The following is a 19863-nucleotide window of genomic DNA, read 5'->3' as shown; positions in this document are numbered from 1 at the left end:
ACCAAAACCGACAGATCCTTGTATAATTTGCATGAGGCTTGCTTGTTAGAAAGGCACATTATTAATAATAGCATAGAGACAACTGACCGAATTGAATGATAGATTCGGTCAGAAACGTAGGACAAATGATGCGATGAGCACTATCCGACACTTGGATATAAAATTACGTTGCATGTTTTGTTTCTGAAAGCAAGGCCATGATTTCAGAAGAAAGGATGTCAAAACAGAGACGACCATTGACAAGAAAAGGGCTCGCAAACCATCATTTCAAAGTATCAAGGCACTCAACATCCCGTTTAACAAGAATAACAGTAGATTATATAAAAGTATGTAGCATTAAACAGAGAAACCTGCCTCACAGGGTGCTGGATGCTTGACCTTTCTAAAACAAACTATTTACAGCAAAATTTGGTCAAGGATGGTTCCTTATTTACAGTGATATTTACAGAAGAATTATATATGCATATATGTACATACCCAAAATGAGACAAATCCCTGATGGGAGGCAGAAGACGAGGGGGTTAAACAATATAACCAATTAGTGACTTCAAGAATCCCCAATCAAAAATGTGCAGAACTTTCAATGCTTATCCACCAAGCAGTTCGCTTCAGCATCTTCACAATAATAATCCAGCTGGAATTTCAAACACCCCATCTCTCTCAGTCTCTGTTTGTTTTTTCCTTCTCTTATCCATTTTTTTTTTATTTTTTCATCTTTTCCCCTTTTTTTAAGTGTAGTAAGAGCCCAGGATATTTGAAAGATAAAGAACGCATCTATAGAAGGCCAAGCTGACAAGTAGTTTGTTTATGAGATCAGGAGTTCTGAAGAGAAGAAAACCACTGTTCTATGGAATTCTTCCCATCTGCAAAATCAAATTTGACAAAGCATTAGATAACAACTTTTCTACATAATAAAACTGCATGAATCTTATATTGTTCAAGCATTCGTTATCTTTTGTTATGTGATGCATCCGACCTGCACTGATGGACAAATTATATAACGAGACCTATATCAAACTAACAACAACATGATTTGAAGCTGGCAGCAACATCGAGCACAAATTTCAGTATCAACCACTAAAATATGTAAACGGTTAAAACTTGATCACTATTTCGTCTATCATTTTTGCCCAGTCGGATACACCAAGAAGAAATGCCTTTTACCATGGAAACTAAATCATTACAAACACACACAAAACATTACATGGAGCTTTTCAGAGCAAGAAATGCAGTAGCTAAAAGAAATTAATGATGGAAACAATTCTAGTCCATGACCAGTCTCATGTTGTGTAAAAATTATAACATGCCTAAAAATAGATAAACTGACGTCTATAGTATAGAGTTACCATCATGAAGAAACATAAAGGCCAAGCAGAGGCAACTCCACATGGCAAGGTCAACATAGGGTATCAGTAATCTGGATTTCGCATTTTCACACTCAGAACGTACTGGGAAAATGGAATGTGGAACTCTTATGAAATATCATGAGCTTTCTGACCCCAGAAAACATTTATCAGATTCCAATTTTTTTCCGCAAATACACTGTTAAATATTGGAAGGCTCGCAAATGAACGATGGTCCTCCACTAGAATTGACCCAACTCTATACCGCTAATAAATCTATCAAAGCTGATCTGCACACATAACCATGCTTACAAACACAAGATATTCAGAGATGCTCGTATGAGCGCCTGCATGCATACAAGGTAGGCTATAGAGCGCAGCTCAAAACTTGAAAGGCCCCATGAGAAGATTAAGCTAAGCTTACAACCACCTGTCTACCTACATCTAACCTTCGATGATTTGCAGGTTTCACGCCAAGGTATATTTAAGCAAGAAAGGTGCTTGTCATAATGTGTGTGTGTGTGTGTCTGTGTGGGGCCAGTTGGTGGCAGAATTCTACCTCACTAGTCACAATTTAAGCTCAAGCAACCTATAAGTAACTCTACCAAATATTGAAGAAGAAGGTGGGAAGATAATATACTCTCATGATTTAAGACAAGATAACTGAGCAATAACATTAAGAATTCCATTCATAATCAACAAGCCTCATCTCAATTTTGTACAGCCAGCTCCATGCATCAAGTTGGGCATTCATTGTATAAGCAAATTGAAAAGGTGAATGTTTTGCACCAGACTAGCTCAACAACAAGTACCTTGATTAGTATCATTACTTATGTTAAGTTGACGAAGATTTTTCTTTGGGCAGATTAGAGAAAGCAAATCATCAGTAGCTGGAGTCCTTACAAGGCGAGGAAACTCAAATATAACAAACAGATAAAAACTTTAGCCAGGAAAAAACCGTAAACATTAGATAGACATAAAGAATGCTACTTCCTCTTTCTGGCCCTTGGGCGCGGTTTAGATTTATGGCACAGTGGAAACAAGAGTTTCAACTGGGCCATGACACCATTCACAACAAACCTTGAGAGTTGTTTGTGGCAGATGTTGCAAGCAACACTATGGAAACACCATACTTGGCCTTTAATTTAAATAATCAATGCAAAAAATTAGAAGCTCAGCAAGCAGAACTGCACAAACTGAAACAAAATGTCTAAAAACTGCTACATTTCCATGGAAGGACAACGCACACATCCCACAAAGAAGTGGTACATAAAACATCCATGAAAATTAGGTTACAACAGAAGTTATTCAAATAATACCAAACACCATAATCAAACAATATTAGAATGCATTCCGTAAAAGAAACCTATCAGTAATATGACTGTATTTTGTATCTCATTAGCTCTACATTAATTCAGGTATTATCAAAAGCTATGAGTTTGGTAGCTTTTTCTAAGGTAAACAAGCTGAAGGCATTGGTAACCAAACAAGACCTATCTAAAACGAAGTTCAAACTTTTAAGCAAAATATAAAATAACATATTGAATTTTAACAAGATATCATGGTTTGTCTCTCACCAGAAAGATTACCATCCATAAGGTCACCCTCACCCAGGATATGAGTCTTCAACCTCTCCGGCTGCTCGCAGCGACCACGTCCATAGCACCGGACCAGGACAGCAAAGCTGCTCTCTGTTTCGTTCTCACTCTGGAAGTCAGTGGCATGGGGTTCCAACCATCCAATCGACCAATCCGAATCATCCGATTCAGAACCCGACAGGCATCCCCCATCCGAAGGGACGAGAACAATATCGTACTCCCTGTCAATCCTCCTCTCTTCCCGGCTATGCCACTTCTTCTTACTTCTTCTCGACGATGACCGCATCTTAGGCCCGTTAACAGAAGGGAATTTCAAGGAATCCGGCTCCCTAAACCCCGATGGGAAATCCGGAGAAGAACTCAGAGAAGAATTATTCTGGGATTCGTGATCTTTTCCGCCCCAAAGCCAGTAAGAAACACGGGTAAAAGCCACGTCCATTTTTCCTCAGAAAAAAACCTCTCCTTTGCCCAGCCACGCCACAAATCCCCCTTTATAATCAATTTCGACCCCCCAAAAAAAACTCTGGAACAAAAGCGATGTTTTTAAATCTGACGAAACAAGAATCAAAATCAGCACCCAATCGAACGCAATCCCGCAATAAAAGGCCAAACTTTCCTCCCCAAATGAATCAAAGCATCCTTTTTCTATCAAAACGTCTATCAAAACAACCACCGAAATCCCCTCAAATCACATAAAACAAGATAATCTCGATTTAACTATCAAAAAATTCCCCGATAAACGAAATCAAGAAGAAAATATACGCCGAAAGAAACCAGAAATCGTACCAAACAAGACAAAACCCTCCTTTTCTCCCCCTGTTCTTCTACAGAGCCAAATAAAATAAAATAAAAATCAAGTCAAGTATAAAAGAGAAAAAGATAGAAAGTACTCTGACCCTTGAAGGATTTTATCTGGGGGATAAACTCCAAAAAAATCACGAAAACTTATCAGGGCGAAAGCCAATCTTCGAACTGAAACCAAATACGGCTACCGAAGCCCCTCCTCTGCCCGAGATCCGGCGCGTCAGCGTCATCCACGCCTCCCCCACGGTCTTCGTCGGCGATCGCCGGCTCTCCCTTCCCCCAAAACGCCCAAAGAGAGAAATAGAGAGAGAAGGAGAGAGACGGAAGAGAAAAATGAGGAGGAGGAGGAGGTGACGTGAAGAAGAGAGGAAGCGGTTTTAATTCGTGGACTCGTCTGTGCGTCGTTCCTCGGCCCCTTCCATTTATAACCATCTGATCTGTTGTGACGCCTTCGGATTCCGCGAAATCATCGACCGCCCAGATCTTGCAACTAGATTTCCAGGAAGATAAGGTCCGTCGATCGTGGGCCCCACAGGCACCCAATCATTGGACCGGGCTGGAGGTCCCCTTCATTCGAGTGGACCGGATTATTCTATCCGTCGCACCACCGGACGATGACGTGTCCGACAAAACCAGCCCCATATAAATTTATGTGCGGCAACACCTCTGCCGTCCATATACACCAGCACTTCGCCGAATGAGAGCCACGCGCTGGGATGGGGATCGTTATGGGTTATTTTATTGGTCCATTTGGTGATTAATTTATAGGGGGTGTAGGGTTTGGAGCTATTGGGACCAATGATTACCTGCGTTTGCGGTGCAAGAAAGTGCCACGTCATAACATTTTCTTGTACCAAAATAAGTGCAATATAATTTGAAATGTGCTCATGGTCTCGTTACTAAGCACGCCCATGATAAAAAATAACACCGTATAGTATTAGTACTATCATGCAAAAGAAGCCCACAAAAACTATATTCGTGCACATCGCTAATGACATATGCTCGTTTCTGTAGCAATATACTACGATATGCGCTTGATAAATAAAACTCATAAAAATAAATAATTATGATTATAGCGTGCACAATACTATATAGGATATAATTTTTTCAATCAATCATCAAAACCATCATTTTTTTTTTAGTAAAATTGCACGACACAATGGTGCCAACCAACATGGAAAATCAATTTCACATGTGAATTACATAAAAATACCCAATAAGAATGCATGTGAAAAATTACTGAAATGACCAATTAAATTTCTCCTCATTTATCTGGTGGCATAGAGTTAACATTGAAGAATATCAATGCACATACCCAACATTCTCGTGACTTCATCTTAGCTAGAAGAGTCCAGGCATTTGCAACCAAATATTTCATAACCTCGCTATTAGAAGATTTCTCCATCTAGGGCTCGTTTGGTTCGCGGAAAGCATTTTTTCTTTTAGAAATATAATTCCTGAGAAGTATATTCCTAGGAAAAGGATATCTAAGAAACTATTTTTGGCATGTTTGATTGATCATAGAAAAGTGACAGATTTTCAGAGCGCTTATGTTTGGTTGACCATCCACTTTTCTGAGAATGTTATGTGTAATTCCTATTATACCCTTAATAAAAATTAGGTCTTTAATGCTGAAGGATTTTTTCGAGAAAAAATAAAAATAAAGTGATTTTCAGCTCATCGAAAAATAATTTTTCCATATTTCTCATGAAAAAGACTTTTCCATGAAACATCGGAATCATATTTCTATAGGAATACATTTTTTCCATCTCTTTTTTTTTGAAACTCCAACTAAACAAGAAGCATCTCATTACTTTATCATTGTCTATATTTTTTTATTTTTTGTAACGTAAGCGATGTGCCTCTATTGGAATCTATGCATGACTCTTCCTTTTCAAAAAGATGGTTGGTATTAGATGGCGAGTGAATTGCTCTTGGAATCAAAATTTGCTCCGTACCGAAGTTTGGCCTCTCGAAATTTGCCCCAACGGAAGTAGTGGGAATTCTTATCGTTGGATTTGCGGAGGATCGGCTGCCCATGCGTCCCCTTGAAGAGCTTTTTTACGCTAGCCAAGTAGATATGGAACGAGCACAGAGACAGATAGACAGCCATTGCCCAATGGCATTTGCTGATTGGTAAAGGTTGTGGTTTCTTTCATATCATGGCTGTGGACTAAAATTTTTTTATATTACTCCTTAGCATTTAGGAAAGACTTTTTTTTTTTTTTTTTTGAGAAAGTTATGTAGGTGCTCGCAAAAGCTGTACGAGCAGCTGTTGTACCAGGAAAAAAAAAAAAAAAAAAAACTTTTGCTGTTTCGTATTCTATACCCAAAGATGGCAGAACTTGGTTTAGAAGCAATCACATCTAGATGCGATTGTTTACCTTAGAGTTTTCTGGACTTTAATAATGCAGATGGGACCACGTAGTCCTCCATTTAAAGGATTCAGAACCGGTTTAGATACGATTACATCTAGATGTGACGTAAGTTAGTTTCATATTATAACCTATTTTCAAATGAAATGCTTCAACAACGTAGCCTATTTTAGCACGACACATCCATATATCATACCAAATCCTTTTTCAAAATATGGGATTAAAATGAAATGCTTCAACAACGTAGCCCATATGAAATGCTATACATTTATATGGGATTAAAATTTTTTAACTATTATTAGATAACCTTTGGATTTATCATTTATTAAGGACAGATATCATCTACTTCTACAGAACTATTAATAATGTAGCTGATTGGATGATAATTATATGACTACTCATATCAGAAATATATTATCAGATTCCAATCTTTTTGCTTAATTTTTCAATATTTTGTTTTCTAGTGCTCGCATACATATATTTATACTAAATGATTTAATGTTATCTGATTTAACCGACAAGAAAAGAATTAAAAAAAAAGAGCTAATGTTGCTTTTAAATTCCATCCTCCCATGCGATATAGTTGCTATCGGCCCACGGCTTTCAAACTTTGTAGGCTAATATCGTGCCCTATGGCCTACGGGTCACCATCAACTGCTGGAGGCCACACAAGAAAGCCGGATTCAATTGTCTTGGCCTTGTCCGCATGAAGTGGATCCGGCAAAAGTAGGATACTAAAACATATTTTACTATCACCTTCGTGCTAGCGACATCGATCTCAAGTGTTGCCAAAATAAATAAACAAAACGAGAACCACACCGACCTCAAATTGGGTATTGGCATTTGGACCATGTTTGTGGCCATTGACCCCCCCAACTTGCTCACCTAGAGCATGAAAGGGCCCCACATATTAGAGCTACGTCAGCTCATACAAAATTCTTCAAACTGTTCTTTTCCTTTTGAATTAAAAGAGAATACTGCTAGAGAAACCTACCTTTCTAACGTAATCCTCTGCCATCATGTTGTCATTTCGTGTAAGGCTACCAATCTCATGTTGTCATTTTTAACATATTTTACACATATTGCTTCTGGCTGTTGAGGAAAACAAGTATTTAGACCCAACATTTTTAAGCAGTACGTAGTAAGGTAGCTGCTGCTGATGTTTTATCTAAACTTGTTGCCACCAAAACCGGATCATGCTTTGGTTACCATGCTTGGACAAAGAAGTCTGCTTTGACCGGAAAATAGAAAAGATGGCATCGGAGGTTGCTGGATTTTGCTCGACCCCCCGATGCTTAAATCAGGTAAAAATTTTGGAAAACAATGGATACATGAGAGAAAGCATAAGTAGCGTGAGTACGAAATAGAGCAGACTTAGAGATCCCTAAGGTGTAGATTATATAGAGCGAGGGTCAGTATTTGTTACTGAGTAGGGTGAATGTGTGCTTTAACTGCTCAATAACCGCTCTCACGCTATGCAAGTAGCTGGGCTTAACTACGCAAGGCGTACATTGGTAAGCTGAGTTGTAATTATAGTTGATTGGAAGAGCTTTAAGTGGTTTTATGGTGCTTTTAGTGGAGGCTACGTGGCGAGCTGCCATTATCAACATGCATTTGGTTGTATATTAATCTCGAGACAAACCCCATTCTCCATGTTTTCGATGTACAAGGCACCCGTTCTGTAAAGTCATTGATCTGAGAATAGCAATGCACCTCCGAACACTAGCCAGGTTCGAACATAAACTGGATCCTAATACAAGATAGTCTAGGATCCCATTATATATACTCTAATTATTGTTTAAATGGTGAAATCCTATGCAAATCACCTTGCATTTGTGAACTGCAAACACCCCCCCCCCCCCCCCCCCGGGCGACAAAAACAAAAAAAAAAATTGCGTCTCAGACTCCCTTTCGATGAATTTACTACAACAAATCCCAGGTTACGTGTTAATTTCAGATTCCAGATCTTCCTCAATGCCATGCCTCCATCACGTTTACGAAAGCTACCAATGGCCCCCGCTAGTCGCTGTCACCTTTTAATAGACTCCGTTCTCTTGCCATGCAGCGTTTTCCACATTAAATTAAAGAGAGGTGTCTAAGAAGCGTCACCCTTACGACGAGATACAAGCCACCCATGGCATAAAGTTAATATTCTAGTATGAACAAGTGGTCGACATTTTAGATGTTAATAGACTTTGACCCATGCATCATCTCCTGCACCATAAGTGAAAGTAGTTTTGAGTTACTATCAGCCAAGCAAAGCTGCCTTCATTCTACTGTTTGTCTTTTCAAGTGAGAATTATATATTGAGGCATGCACCCACCTTTATAGCATAATTTTGTGCTCATATGTTGTCATCTGCTGCAGCATGCACCAAAGCAAGAACAGTGGTACAGAATTGACTGAAATAACAAGGCATAAATGGTGAAACCTAAGTTGTTTTTTTCGTCGACATTGGATTATTTGTATTCCAAATTGTACAAAGTTCCTGTGATTTGAATACCTTGGGTCGCACTTCAACATATAATTCACGTGTAGGGAGACTAGATTTTCTTGCAAACCTAATCTCTGAAGATAGAGATGGACTAGTAATACAAATGCCGACATTTTTTTAATGACTTGTATCAAGTAAGAGAATGGGACGAGTGACTCGAAGTCTTTCTCTTTTTTTTTGATGGAGAACGAGTGACTCAAAGTCATCGCTGAAAATAGTAGCTTCTAAAGTCTGACATTACGCATCAGAGTATGCACATACTAATAATTCTTTGGGCCACCCTGTTACATCACAAAGAAACAGAAACTGAGTGATCAGAAAATATCTGTTATTTGTATTTATGATTGCCGGTGGTATGTAAATATCACAATCATTTTTTTTTCTTGTTATAAATATCATGATGATTGGAGCATGACTTTTCATTGCTCGCTGAACTAGTATTATTTGATCGATATTTTTAAAATCTTAAATTTGTTGGACGGTTAGAAGATAAAATTTTGTTAGCTAGTCACCTGTTATTTTCCGATCAGATGAGGTTGTTTTTGGGGTTTTTGCGCAGCCTGTCCAAGGAGGGGAGCTGAGGGAATTGCAAGGGTACTGCTTGAATAGCCAAGGATGTAAATTGGGATAACATGCATGTCATTGAGATAAATAAAACACTTTGTTAGGTTCGGTTCAGCATGGGTCAAATTAGGTTGTAATGCAGCTTGGTTAAAATTGGCTTCATATTTGAAAGTTCAAGTGCCTGAGCCCAAAATTAGGTCGTCGATTCTGAAGATTTGTCGACGCTTTTTAGAAGCGTCAGTAAAGTTTAGCACTGAACCAAAATTATCCGATGCTTCTCCCTAACGTCGGAAAATCTCGCTTTTCCTGTAGTGATTGCTTTAGTGCATGGCATGTGCTATAAATAAAATAACGGCATGCTCTGTTTGTGTCACGACCCCCGCCCCGTTCCCGGCGGGCCGCCGCGACGGTCCTAGGGTGCGGGTAGGCATAAGGCCACCAGCCACCGCGTAGAACCCTACTACCTATCAATCATCAATAAATCTTGAAAAATTTGGCATGATGCATGCACAAAATGATCACTTTTCCTATAGTGACCTGTCAGGATTATCTCAATACATACAACACACTACCTGTCAGAGCAGCAATCACATAATCTGTCACATATAAACCTGGACAATATATAGCAATACATTATCACAGGCACACAACTGATCTGCACACATATATATACCTGCTTCCCAATCCATCCATGGTCAAACCCATATCCACAACAGGATCTATGACTGTAACTATGCACTATATATAATAGAAGGTTTATAATACACCAAAAGGGGATAAACCTCTATCTACATTATACTATACTATGGAGCGGCACAGCTAGCAGGCAACCACTAATCCTGCTCCTCTCTATACAATACCTGCCCTGCAATCAAAAATATCAAACTGGGGAGTGAGTATATAAATACTCAGTGAGTGGAGTAGAGAGTACTATGCACATGAGACAGAATATAATCATGGCTCGAGATGAAATCTCAAGATCAATAACAACATGAACATGAACTCAACATAGAGAATATGGAGTAAATCATCAATATCACCACAATCAATATCAACTCATCTGAAGCATATATGGAATAATCAAGTCAACATATATGCTACTCATGAATATGCTCAACATGTCATAGTACTGATCATATAAATCAGGTGTCAATAGGCTGAATCATCAACAAGACAGCTATCGGGAGGTGGGTTTTACGCCCCAGGCGAACCAGCAACAACTCTCTACTGTCATATGCATACATCGAATATGACACCACACCAATATGTAAATCATCACTAGACAGCTGTCGGGAGGTGGGTTTTACGCCCCAGGCGAACCAGCAATAACTCCCTACTGTCACATGCATATGCAGGATAAGACACCATACCGATAACATAAATGCTAGACAGCTGTCGGGAGGTGGGTTTTACGCCCCAGGCGAACCAGCAACAACTCCCTACTGTCACATGCATATGCAGGATAAGACACCATACCGATAACATAAATGCTAGACAGCTATCGGGAGGTGGGTTTTACGCCCCAGGCGAACCAGCAACAACTCCCTACTGTCACATGCATATGCAGGATAAGACACCATACCGATAACATAAATGCTAGACAGCTATCGGAAGGTGGGTTTTACGCCCCAGGCGAACCAGCAACAACTCCCTACTGTCACATGCATATGCAGGATAAGACACCACACTGATCATATAAATGCTGGCCAGTATCCAGAACAGAAATCCATCTCACATCTACATACTAAACGGCACCTCGCGGGAATTCTACATCCGCGGAAAGCCATACTGCACCTCGCGGGGTCTTACTATGCCCGGCGGCAAGCAGAATATAAGTCGTAGGACCGGCCGATCCTACGCCTAGGGCCGTGTCCCCCCTAGGAAGGGACTGGGCTCCGCCCACCCAGAAGGCTACTATGTGCACAAAGGCCGATGTTCAACCCCATCGACTATAGGTGTCCTGCAGATACTGCCAAGCCATGCATAAATGCCATAATGCACCCTCCCAATACTCTACTAAAAAGGAGTATAATCAAGATTACCACTCACTCGATCATGACCCAATTATAAACTAACATCAGGGTTAGGAGTGAGGGTCAAGGAAGTGCAATACAACTCAATATACCACTAAAAAGGCTCTACAAATCTTTGAAATGGAGGAAATGAAATCAATTTACAAAAGAAGTTATTTCACAATTTGGAACCAATTTAATTACTCATAAAAGAGTATAATCAAGCTACGACTCACAAGTCTTTAAAATAGAGGAAATGAAATCAATTTACAAAAGAAATCATTTCACAATTCGGAATCAATTTGATTACTCATCAACCCCTCGTAATTCCTCTCAATGTTCCCTCAAATGCATGTATAGAATAATCAAGCATAGAGAATCAAGATTATAGAGAAATCTACTACAATATCAATCAATATGCTCAAGTGGAATCAATTCACACTTGGCGACATTCATGAAAATGAATTAAGGATGCTCATGGTGCAAAGTACATGACTCCCACTCACCTGTCAATCTGGCACAGCCCTGATACGCCTCCAAAAATCTACAGCAGGCAGTGGGGAACTTCTTCCTCTTGTTCCCTAGCTTCTTGCCTAACTGTGACATGCATTTACAATACATTTAGTCTTGTATCAAGGGCTATAATCTACGTGCCAATTATAACATAGGAAACTTTAATTGATTCAACTCCCCTGTTCTCTAAATCTTTTCTTTTCTTTCTTTTTTTCCTTTTTAATTAATTAACTCACCATTTATGTGTATTAGGGACTCCTTTGCATGAGTACAAGGTCCCTTTTAGCTTGATCTAGGCTTAATACTCTATTATAGCATGAAATCCCCTATTTTCCACCCGGATGAACAGTAACCCGAACTGACAGTGGGTTACTTCATCCCGGTTTTGATCCACTTTCAGGACTCCAAATTTGATGAAATTTTTACCTAACATTCTACACTCACAGAGGATTCCAAAGAGATAACATACATCATCATCGGAGGCCGTTTGACCCCCTAAATAATTTGCCGAAGTTGGGACTTCGACACAGTTTTTTCCGTAGTGCCGGAAAAATTTGTCAAAATCCGATTCTTCTTCTTTTAACCACCTCTACAACCCTTATCCGACCCCTCTAGACTATATCCACCCTTTGTATAGCCTAATGTCATCAAAAGACTAGATAGAGATGGATATTTACCTTTTTCTTTTTGGAAATCGAGGTCCTTGCGTAGAGGGGAAGGAGATCTATGTTTTTCCCTTCAGCTGGCAGCGCAACCGGGATCTCCTTCCTTTTCTTTTTCTTCTTCTTCTTCCTCTTCCTTTCTTCCTTTCATTTCCTCTCCTTCTTTTTCTTCCTCTCTGTTGCCGTCTGTGAACCCCCTCCCTCTTTCTTTCTCTGCTTCATTCCGTAGCTCAAACCCTCCAATTAAATCACATCAAAACACTATTCACCCTTTTTTAATATTATTAAATTCCCAATTTGCCCCTGCCACTTCAACGGATCTACAGTTATGCCATTAACTTTTGATTCCTTCCCATTTTACCCCTTATATCAATTTTAAAGGACTATTCTATCCCTTTTTATATAAAAAAAATTTTGGGGTTATTACAGTTTGCCCCACAAATATCAGTAGGATATCAATATAATGCTTCGTGCTATATTAATAGATGTCATTAGATTATTTCATGGTTAGGGTTTAGGTCAAGGTATAACAATAACAAATTTGGCTAGTACCTAATGTTGACCCCCTAATGGATTTTGATGAACACAAAACACTAGAGTATAATTTCCTTTATCTTAACAATTTATTTGAGAATTTCAGGTGTTTAATTAAGAATATTGTTAAGAAATGTCTAGGCAAGTTCCCATATTTTTCAAGAATTTATTGAAGAATTTTTGAGATGAAGAAAACAGATCAGGGACAGCCGAGACGTCTCCGGTTTGTCACAGAGACGTCTCTGGCACGAACAGGAAGAATTGGCACGTCTGGAGACGTCTCTGGCACCTGGCGAGGCGTCTCGCAGGGTCGGAGTCGACTCCTGACTCTGCGGAGTCGACTCTCTCAGAGGTCAGGAGTCGACTCTCTCAGAGGCGGCAGAAAGACCGATTTCAAGGGATGCGCCCGAGTCGTCTCCAAAGGACGCGGAGTCGTCCCCGCGAGTAAAAAGCAGACTTCCCGAGACGTCCCCAGAAAGCGCGGAGTCGACTCTCTCAGGGATTCCAGAGGACTTGTTTTTCGGTGATAAAACTACGGAGTCGTCCCCGTAAAGTGCCGAGTCGACCCCAAACAAAGTGAAAAGTAAATTTATACAGCCGAGACGTCTCGCGTTGAAGCGGAGACGTCTCCGGAGCGCCTGGGACGCGACTGACACCTTTTTGCAGGATATTTTGAATTTCAAATCTCTTTAACTTTATCTCTAACGGCTATATTTGCTTTTTGGGCTATAAAAGGGACCTCTTAAGTGCTTCTCAACAACTTCTCACCAACCCAACACAAGATCATTCAAGAGAGAAGCAAGAGAGAGAGGTTCAAGGGAGTTAGTGCATTCAAGTGAAGAAATCAAGTGCCTTCAAGCTTCCCAACTGATTTCAAGCTCAACTACTCTCTTCCGCTCGGGATTCAAAGCTCACACTCAAGCCAACGCGATCCACATCGGAAGAACCATCATCTCCCACGCTTCCAACGGCTAAAAGGGTTCTTCCGGGTTCTATTGCTTATCATTGTTATATTTGCTTATTTAGAGCTTTTAAATCCTTGTAAAACTTTTTCAATATTGTGATTGTTCCAGTCAAGGGACTTGGAACAAGGGATAGGCGTCCCAAGCCTAAGTTAAAATTGGGGGATTGTAGGGTTCGTTGTTAGCCCGGGGTAAAACAACGAGTTGGGTAGTTCACTCGAAAAACTACCGGATTGTAGGGTTCGTTGTTAGCCCGGGGCAAAACAACGAGTTGGGTAGTTCACTCGAAAAACTACCGGATTATAGGGTTCGTTGTTAGCCCGGTGTAAAACAACGAGTTGGGTAGTGCACTCGCAAAACTACCGGACTGTAATCGCTGATTATAGTGAAAATTTCCAAAGGTGTTTGGGGAGTGGATGTAGGAGCAGTGGAAGCTCCGAACCACTATAAACTTTTGTGTTTGCGATTGACTGTGGTTACAACTTTAGTTTCACTTTTGCACATACACTTGTGTGTTTTCTTTTAATCAGACAAAAAGTTTTTAAAACACCCAATTCACCCCCCTCTTGGGTTGTATCTACTGGGCAACAAGTGGTATCAGAGCAGGTGCTCTTCTATAAATTATAGTCTTAACCGACTAGAGCTAAAGATTATGACAACCCCACATAACATATTATTTGCCGAGGGACTTTCCATAAACAGACCTCCACTGTCTGATGGAACATATTATATTCAATGGAAAGCTAGAATGAAAATTTTTGTTCAATCACAAAACTATAAAATATGGAATATCATTATAGATGGACCTCACACACTCTCTCAAAATGTCAATGAAAAAGAGTTAGCACAATTGAATGTTAACGCTATGAACTTTCTATATTGTGCTATCCATGAATCTATATTTCATAAGATTTCTGCATGCTTATCTGCTAAAGAAATCTGGGATACTTTAACAATTATTTATGATAAATCTCAGATTAGCTCAGATGTGCTTCAATTGCGTACTAACAATGAGATTGCAGAATCTTCCACATTAGCCGAGTCGACTCCCAATTTGTACGAGTCGACTCCTAGAGAAGAACAGTCTGAAAGGCAGATCAGTTCAAAAAACAAAGAGTTCGGTAATGGAAACAAGGATCCATTCCCAAATACCGAAAGATTCAAAAGCTTCCTAAAGACAAAGAAGAAGAGGAAGCAAGAAGAAAGAAAGAAAGAGATAAAAAGGAATAAAGTTTTGACCAAGGAAGAGTCAAGCAAGAAAATGAAAGCTAGGAGCAACAACGATGATTTTAGCTCCAAAGAACTACAAGAGGTGACTAACTTTTGCTTTATGGCACAATAAGATAAGGTAAAATCTGAATCTACTTTTGCATCAAATGATTTTCAAGAAGAATTTTCTTATGATGAACTTTTAAATGCTTTTCATGATTTGTATGGTGAATGTAAAGAATTAGCTATGAAAAATAAAAATCTTAAAAAACTTAATTTGGAAATTTCAAAAGAAAGAAATTCTATTGCTGAAATACATGACAAACTAAATTCTGAATATAAAAGCATAGGGTTAATTTCAGAAGAATTGATTCAGAAAAATCATAGCTTAATCAAAACAAATCAAAACTTAAGTAAAGAAATTAATCAATTAAAATCTTTTATTAACAAATTTACTGTAGGTTCAGAACGATTAAAAATGATGTTTGAAAGCCAATATGTTGCTTATGATAAACCAAAACTTGGCTTGACTCCTTTACTTAACAATAAATCTCTAGAGAAAAAGGTTATCAATGCATCAAGCAAACCATTAAATAAGATAACTTATTTCAAACATGAAAAGAATGGACATAACAACTTTACCTATCGTTCTAACATAATTAAATCAAGTGGTAAAGTTATTACAATTAAACAAATTTGGGTTCCAAAAGGAACCATATGTCCTAACTCTCAAGGACCCAAGCAAGCTTGGGTACCCAAAATGAAAATATGAGGATATAGATGTAGGTATGCCAAGATACCCATGGAACAAATAGAACTTTCATACAAATGGGTGTTCTAGACACACGTCAAAAAAATTGAAACTTAAAATATACTTATGAAAAGTAATTAAAAATAATAATAATGAAATCAGTAACCCTTGCATCTCATCATTATTTTTGCTTTAGTATTTGATTAAAATATGAATTGCAAGTATTGATCAACTTTGTGATATGGAAAATACTTTTGGAAATATAATCAAATCACTTCATTTTATAGTATGATTTACTCACTATTGGATAAGTTGCTAAGAATAACTCTATGAATTCTCTATATGCTTGATTGAGAGTTTTTATCCATGGCATTGTTGTTTATCGATCATAAATATGAAAATGTGCACTTGGTATGCCTTTGAATATATGCACTATGAATACCAAGATTAAAGAAACCATCCTTGGGATATAAAATCAACTCATGCTAGTATGTACTTAATCTCAAAAGATCTTGTCATTGATTTACTTAGATTATCTTTTGCAAGGTCAAAGTTTGCTATGCATATTAACTAAGGAAACAAACAAAAACCAATCTCTAAATCTAAAGATGTTGTTTCCAACACTAAGTTTTCAAAAGCTTACATTGGCTTTATTCTTGGCACTCAAATTGAAATATTTTCTACATTGGCACAAACTCACAAAAAGGGTTCAAATGAAAAAGGTTTGCAAACTATGAAAATAACGAAGTATCATGGCATAGTTTTGAAAACCAATTTTGTATTAAGTTGTGCATAGAAAATAATATTGAATACAATTGCTTCTGCACCAAGAACACCATAAGTAAAATAGGATTAATAGAATCCTTGAAGAAATGAAAAAGGCAATGTTGTATGATAGTCATCTACTTAAAACTTTTTTTTTGTTAAAAGCTATCATCATTGCTTGTCATATATATGGTTTCTATTAGGTCTATTTTTGATGAAAACTCCATTTGATCTTGTGAAAAATAGAAAATGAACTATTGCATATCTTTCATATTTTTCAGTCGTACATGTTATGCTTGATATGTTCTTATGAAAATAATGCCAAATCTGATAAAGATACTTCTATCTTTGGGTATCATTCATCAAGCAATGCATATAGAATATTCAATAAAAAGATCCTAGTTGTAGAAATATCAATTCATTTTATGAGACTAATGATCTTTCATCAAGTCACTAAAATCAGATTATATATGTATATGTTGATCTTTTTTCTTACATATAACAATAACAATCTAAAACTAAAATACCTTAAGAAGAATGAACAAGATTAGAATTGGTCAAGTTAAACTAAATCATTTTTAAAAGAAAGAGAATTTGAAATCTTGTCGATAAAATCTGAAAACTTGTTAATAATTAGAACCAAATCGAGTTTTCAGAAATGCACTTAATAAAGAAAAATTGGTGACTACTAAAAGATTCAATCAAGAAAAGATGAATTAGATCTTGATGAAATTCTTGCATGATTAGAAGTAAAGATCACCATTATCATTTGCTTGCTTCATGAGCTTTATAGTCTGTCAAATGAATGTGTAGAAAACACTCATTACAAATATGATAAAGCAATATGTGATTTGGAACATGCACCAATATACATGACATAAAAGTTTGAGTAACTTTTTGATAGAAAGTAATAGTGATAAATCTATGCATTAAAAAGAAGAATTTGTGATATCTTATTTGCTCAAAGTATACATTGATGATATCACTTTTTGGTTCTACAAACGAGGATTTATATGAAGATTTTACTAAGCTCATGCAAGGTGAGTTTGAAAAATATATGATGAATGAATTAACATCTTCTCTCAAACTCCAAATTAAGAGAAACAAGAAAGAGGATCTTCATTGACCAAAGTTAGTCCACAAGAAAACTCTTATAGAAGATTGGCATGAAGAAGGTATTCTATGACCTCATCTTGTAGAATTTCAAAAGAATGAGCAAGGTAGATCTATTGTTTTTAAAGTTGTCTTGAAGCATGATAGAATACTTATTTTATCATACAGCTAGTAGACCAGATTGTATGCTCATTATGTGCAAGATTTCAATCTAACTCTAATGAATCATAATTTATTGATAACAAATAAATCATAATCTGAATTTTGATAGAAACAACTGTTTAAGATAAGTTGATTAAAACTTAGCTAGCGTGTCTTATTGATAATTATCTTAAGCAAATAAAATCTAAACTAAATTGATTTTGAAAATAAGAAATTGATTTGACCTTGATAAATCTTCCTATTGCCTCACATGCTTGTCCTTGAACCATCTTGGTTAATGAAACTATCTCTTTAGTTCAAGTAAATTAGCTGAGCAAAGTCATTAACTTAAATCTTACTATGGCATGATTAAAGTCTTTAATTATTAATTTCTTGATATCATGTCTATATATGTATTGATTGACTTGTGCTTCTAGAAATTGTTTTATGGTTTGCCCAAACTAAAATATATCTTTACCTATGTCATAACCATGAACTATACAAGTTTATGCTTAAAATTTTGATTTAAAATGACTTGTGAGAAGCTATGAATTCTTGAGCATAATGAAAATGTGTTTGCATGATATACCTCTATATGATACATTTGATTATTTCTTTATTCTGCTCTTTCAAGTAAATTACTTGAGAATAACAAAAAGAAAGAGAGATAAAGAAAAGATAATGGATATTATTCAAGAGAAGTAAAATCTAAGTAAAGGCAAATACTCCAATCTTAAGAAAAAAGCAAAACAAGCATAATATATTCAGCACATTTGTAAGACTTGTATGAGCATTCTTTTGGAAGGATAAAATCCGTAATGAATTATACTTAAATAGAGAAAGAGTTTAAAGTAAATATTTTAACCTTTCTATATTGCTCATCATAGGGATGGTGCCAATGGGGAGGCTAGTGGTAGTACCCGGCACTATTTGACCCAACTATTCGGTGTAGGGCATATTAGGGACGGCACAAGAGGGAGGCTAGTGGTAGTACCTCGTGCCCCTTCCAACTCCACCGGATAGGGAGTAAATAGAGTATAGAGCATAAGAAAGTAAAAATGAATGACAAAGTAAATGAAAGTATATAAGAAGAATCAAGTCAAGCTTTAATCACTTGAAAACACATCTCAAAGATGAAATCAGTGCAAAATTATATTTAAATAGGGGGAGTTTATTTGAAAAGAATTGATTTTGATCCTTGACATTCTTTTTCTTATTATTTTAATGCATGACTTAAAAAATAATATATTTTGCATGTGGCATGATGTCTTGAATTATGAGTTCTCAATATTTTGTAATGCTCCATGCTTGGACAATTTGATTGAATGTTTGGAATACTACATAAAATTTTTGTTTGGTAATATTGAAAAGAAATTCCAGATTTGTCGTACACAATCATCGTCAAAATCTGAAAGTTGAATAAATTTGTAAAAAGGAGAAGAGAAGGATATCTCTATTTAGGCAATGACTTTAGTATATAATGTTCTAATTCATACCAAAACTCAACATAAATACAAATATTCTGAATATGCTCTTATATGTTTGAAATATGTGTTTTCAATCGTAATGATTTAAGATGAGCTACAATGTGGAAGATACATATCTCAAATTATGACTTTGAAAGCCTTTATTGAAAATCTTTATGAAATTCAGAATCTGATTTTGTATAAAAGCTTAAACTCAATATGATTTCTAAATAAAATCTTAATGTAAGAAAAACAGAACTAATTTTGATGCCTTGGTTGATTGCTCCGATACGCATCCGAAACATATCATTTCTTATCTTTAGCGTGTACCAATATTGGTCCAAATGATGTGTCTTTCGATGATCTTGATTGCAAACAAAAATTTCTAAATATATGACTTTATTTTGATATTAAAAAATTTATTGTGTTTCATGTATACATTGCTGAAAAATTGTGATTAAGAAATTGAGCTCTATAAATATATATACCCCAATGGTAATCTATATGTTTTTCTCTCCTACATTCTTAAAGACTTCCATCAGAATATATATAGAGTG

General features: G+C 37.0%; 1 protein-coding gene across 2 annotated transcripts; it reads right to left on the bottom strand.

Moving 5' to 3' along the window:
- Positions 1-295: 295 nt before the first annotated feature.
- Positions 296-4146, bottom strand: LOC103700843 (uncharacterized). Of its 2 annotated transcripts, XM_088716129.1 has the most exons (3): positions 3838-4146; positions 2921-3490; positions 296-863 (listed from the first exon to the last, which is right to left on the bottom strand). In XM_088716129.1, exons 2-3 carry the CDS (start codon positions 3378-3380, stop codon positions 814-816), a joined length of 510 nt encoding a protein of 169 aa, XP_088572255.1. In that variant the 5' UTR covers positions 3381-3490; positions 3838-4146; the 3' UTR covers positions 296-813. The 2 variants fall into 2 exon arrangements, with proteins under 2 accessions (XP_088572255.1, XP_008780943.2); XM_008782721.5 differs by having other exon boundaries at positions 2921-4146.
- Between the last annotated feature and the right edge of the window lie 15717 nt (positions 4147-19863).

The sequence above is a fragment of the Phoenix dactylifera genome, chromosome 2, assembly GCF_051530095.1.
Source record: "Phoenix dactylifera cultivar Ajwa chromosome 2, Ajwa_hap1_PhDact_Kaust_v1.1, whole genome shotgun sequence".
NCBI classification, from domain to species: domain Eukaryota; kingdom Viridiplantae; phylum Streptophyta; class Magnoliopsida; order Arecales; family Arecaceae; genus Phoenix; species Phoenix dactylifera.
Note: the sequence above shows the minus strand (reverse complement) of the source record. Positions and strands in the feature narration are given on the sequence as shown.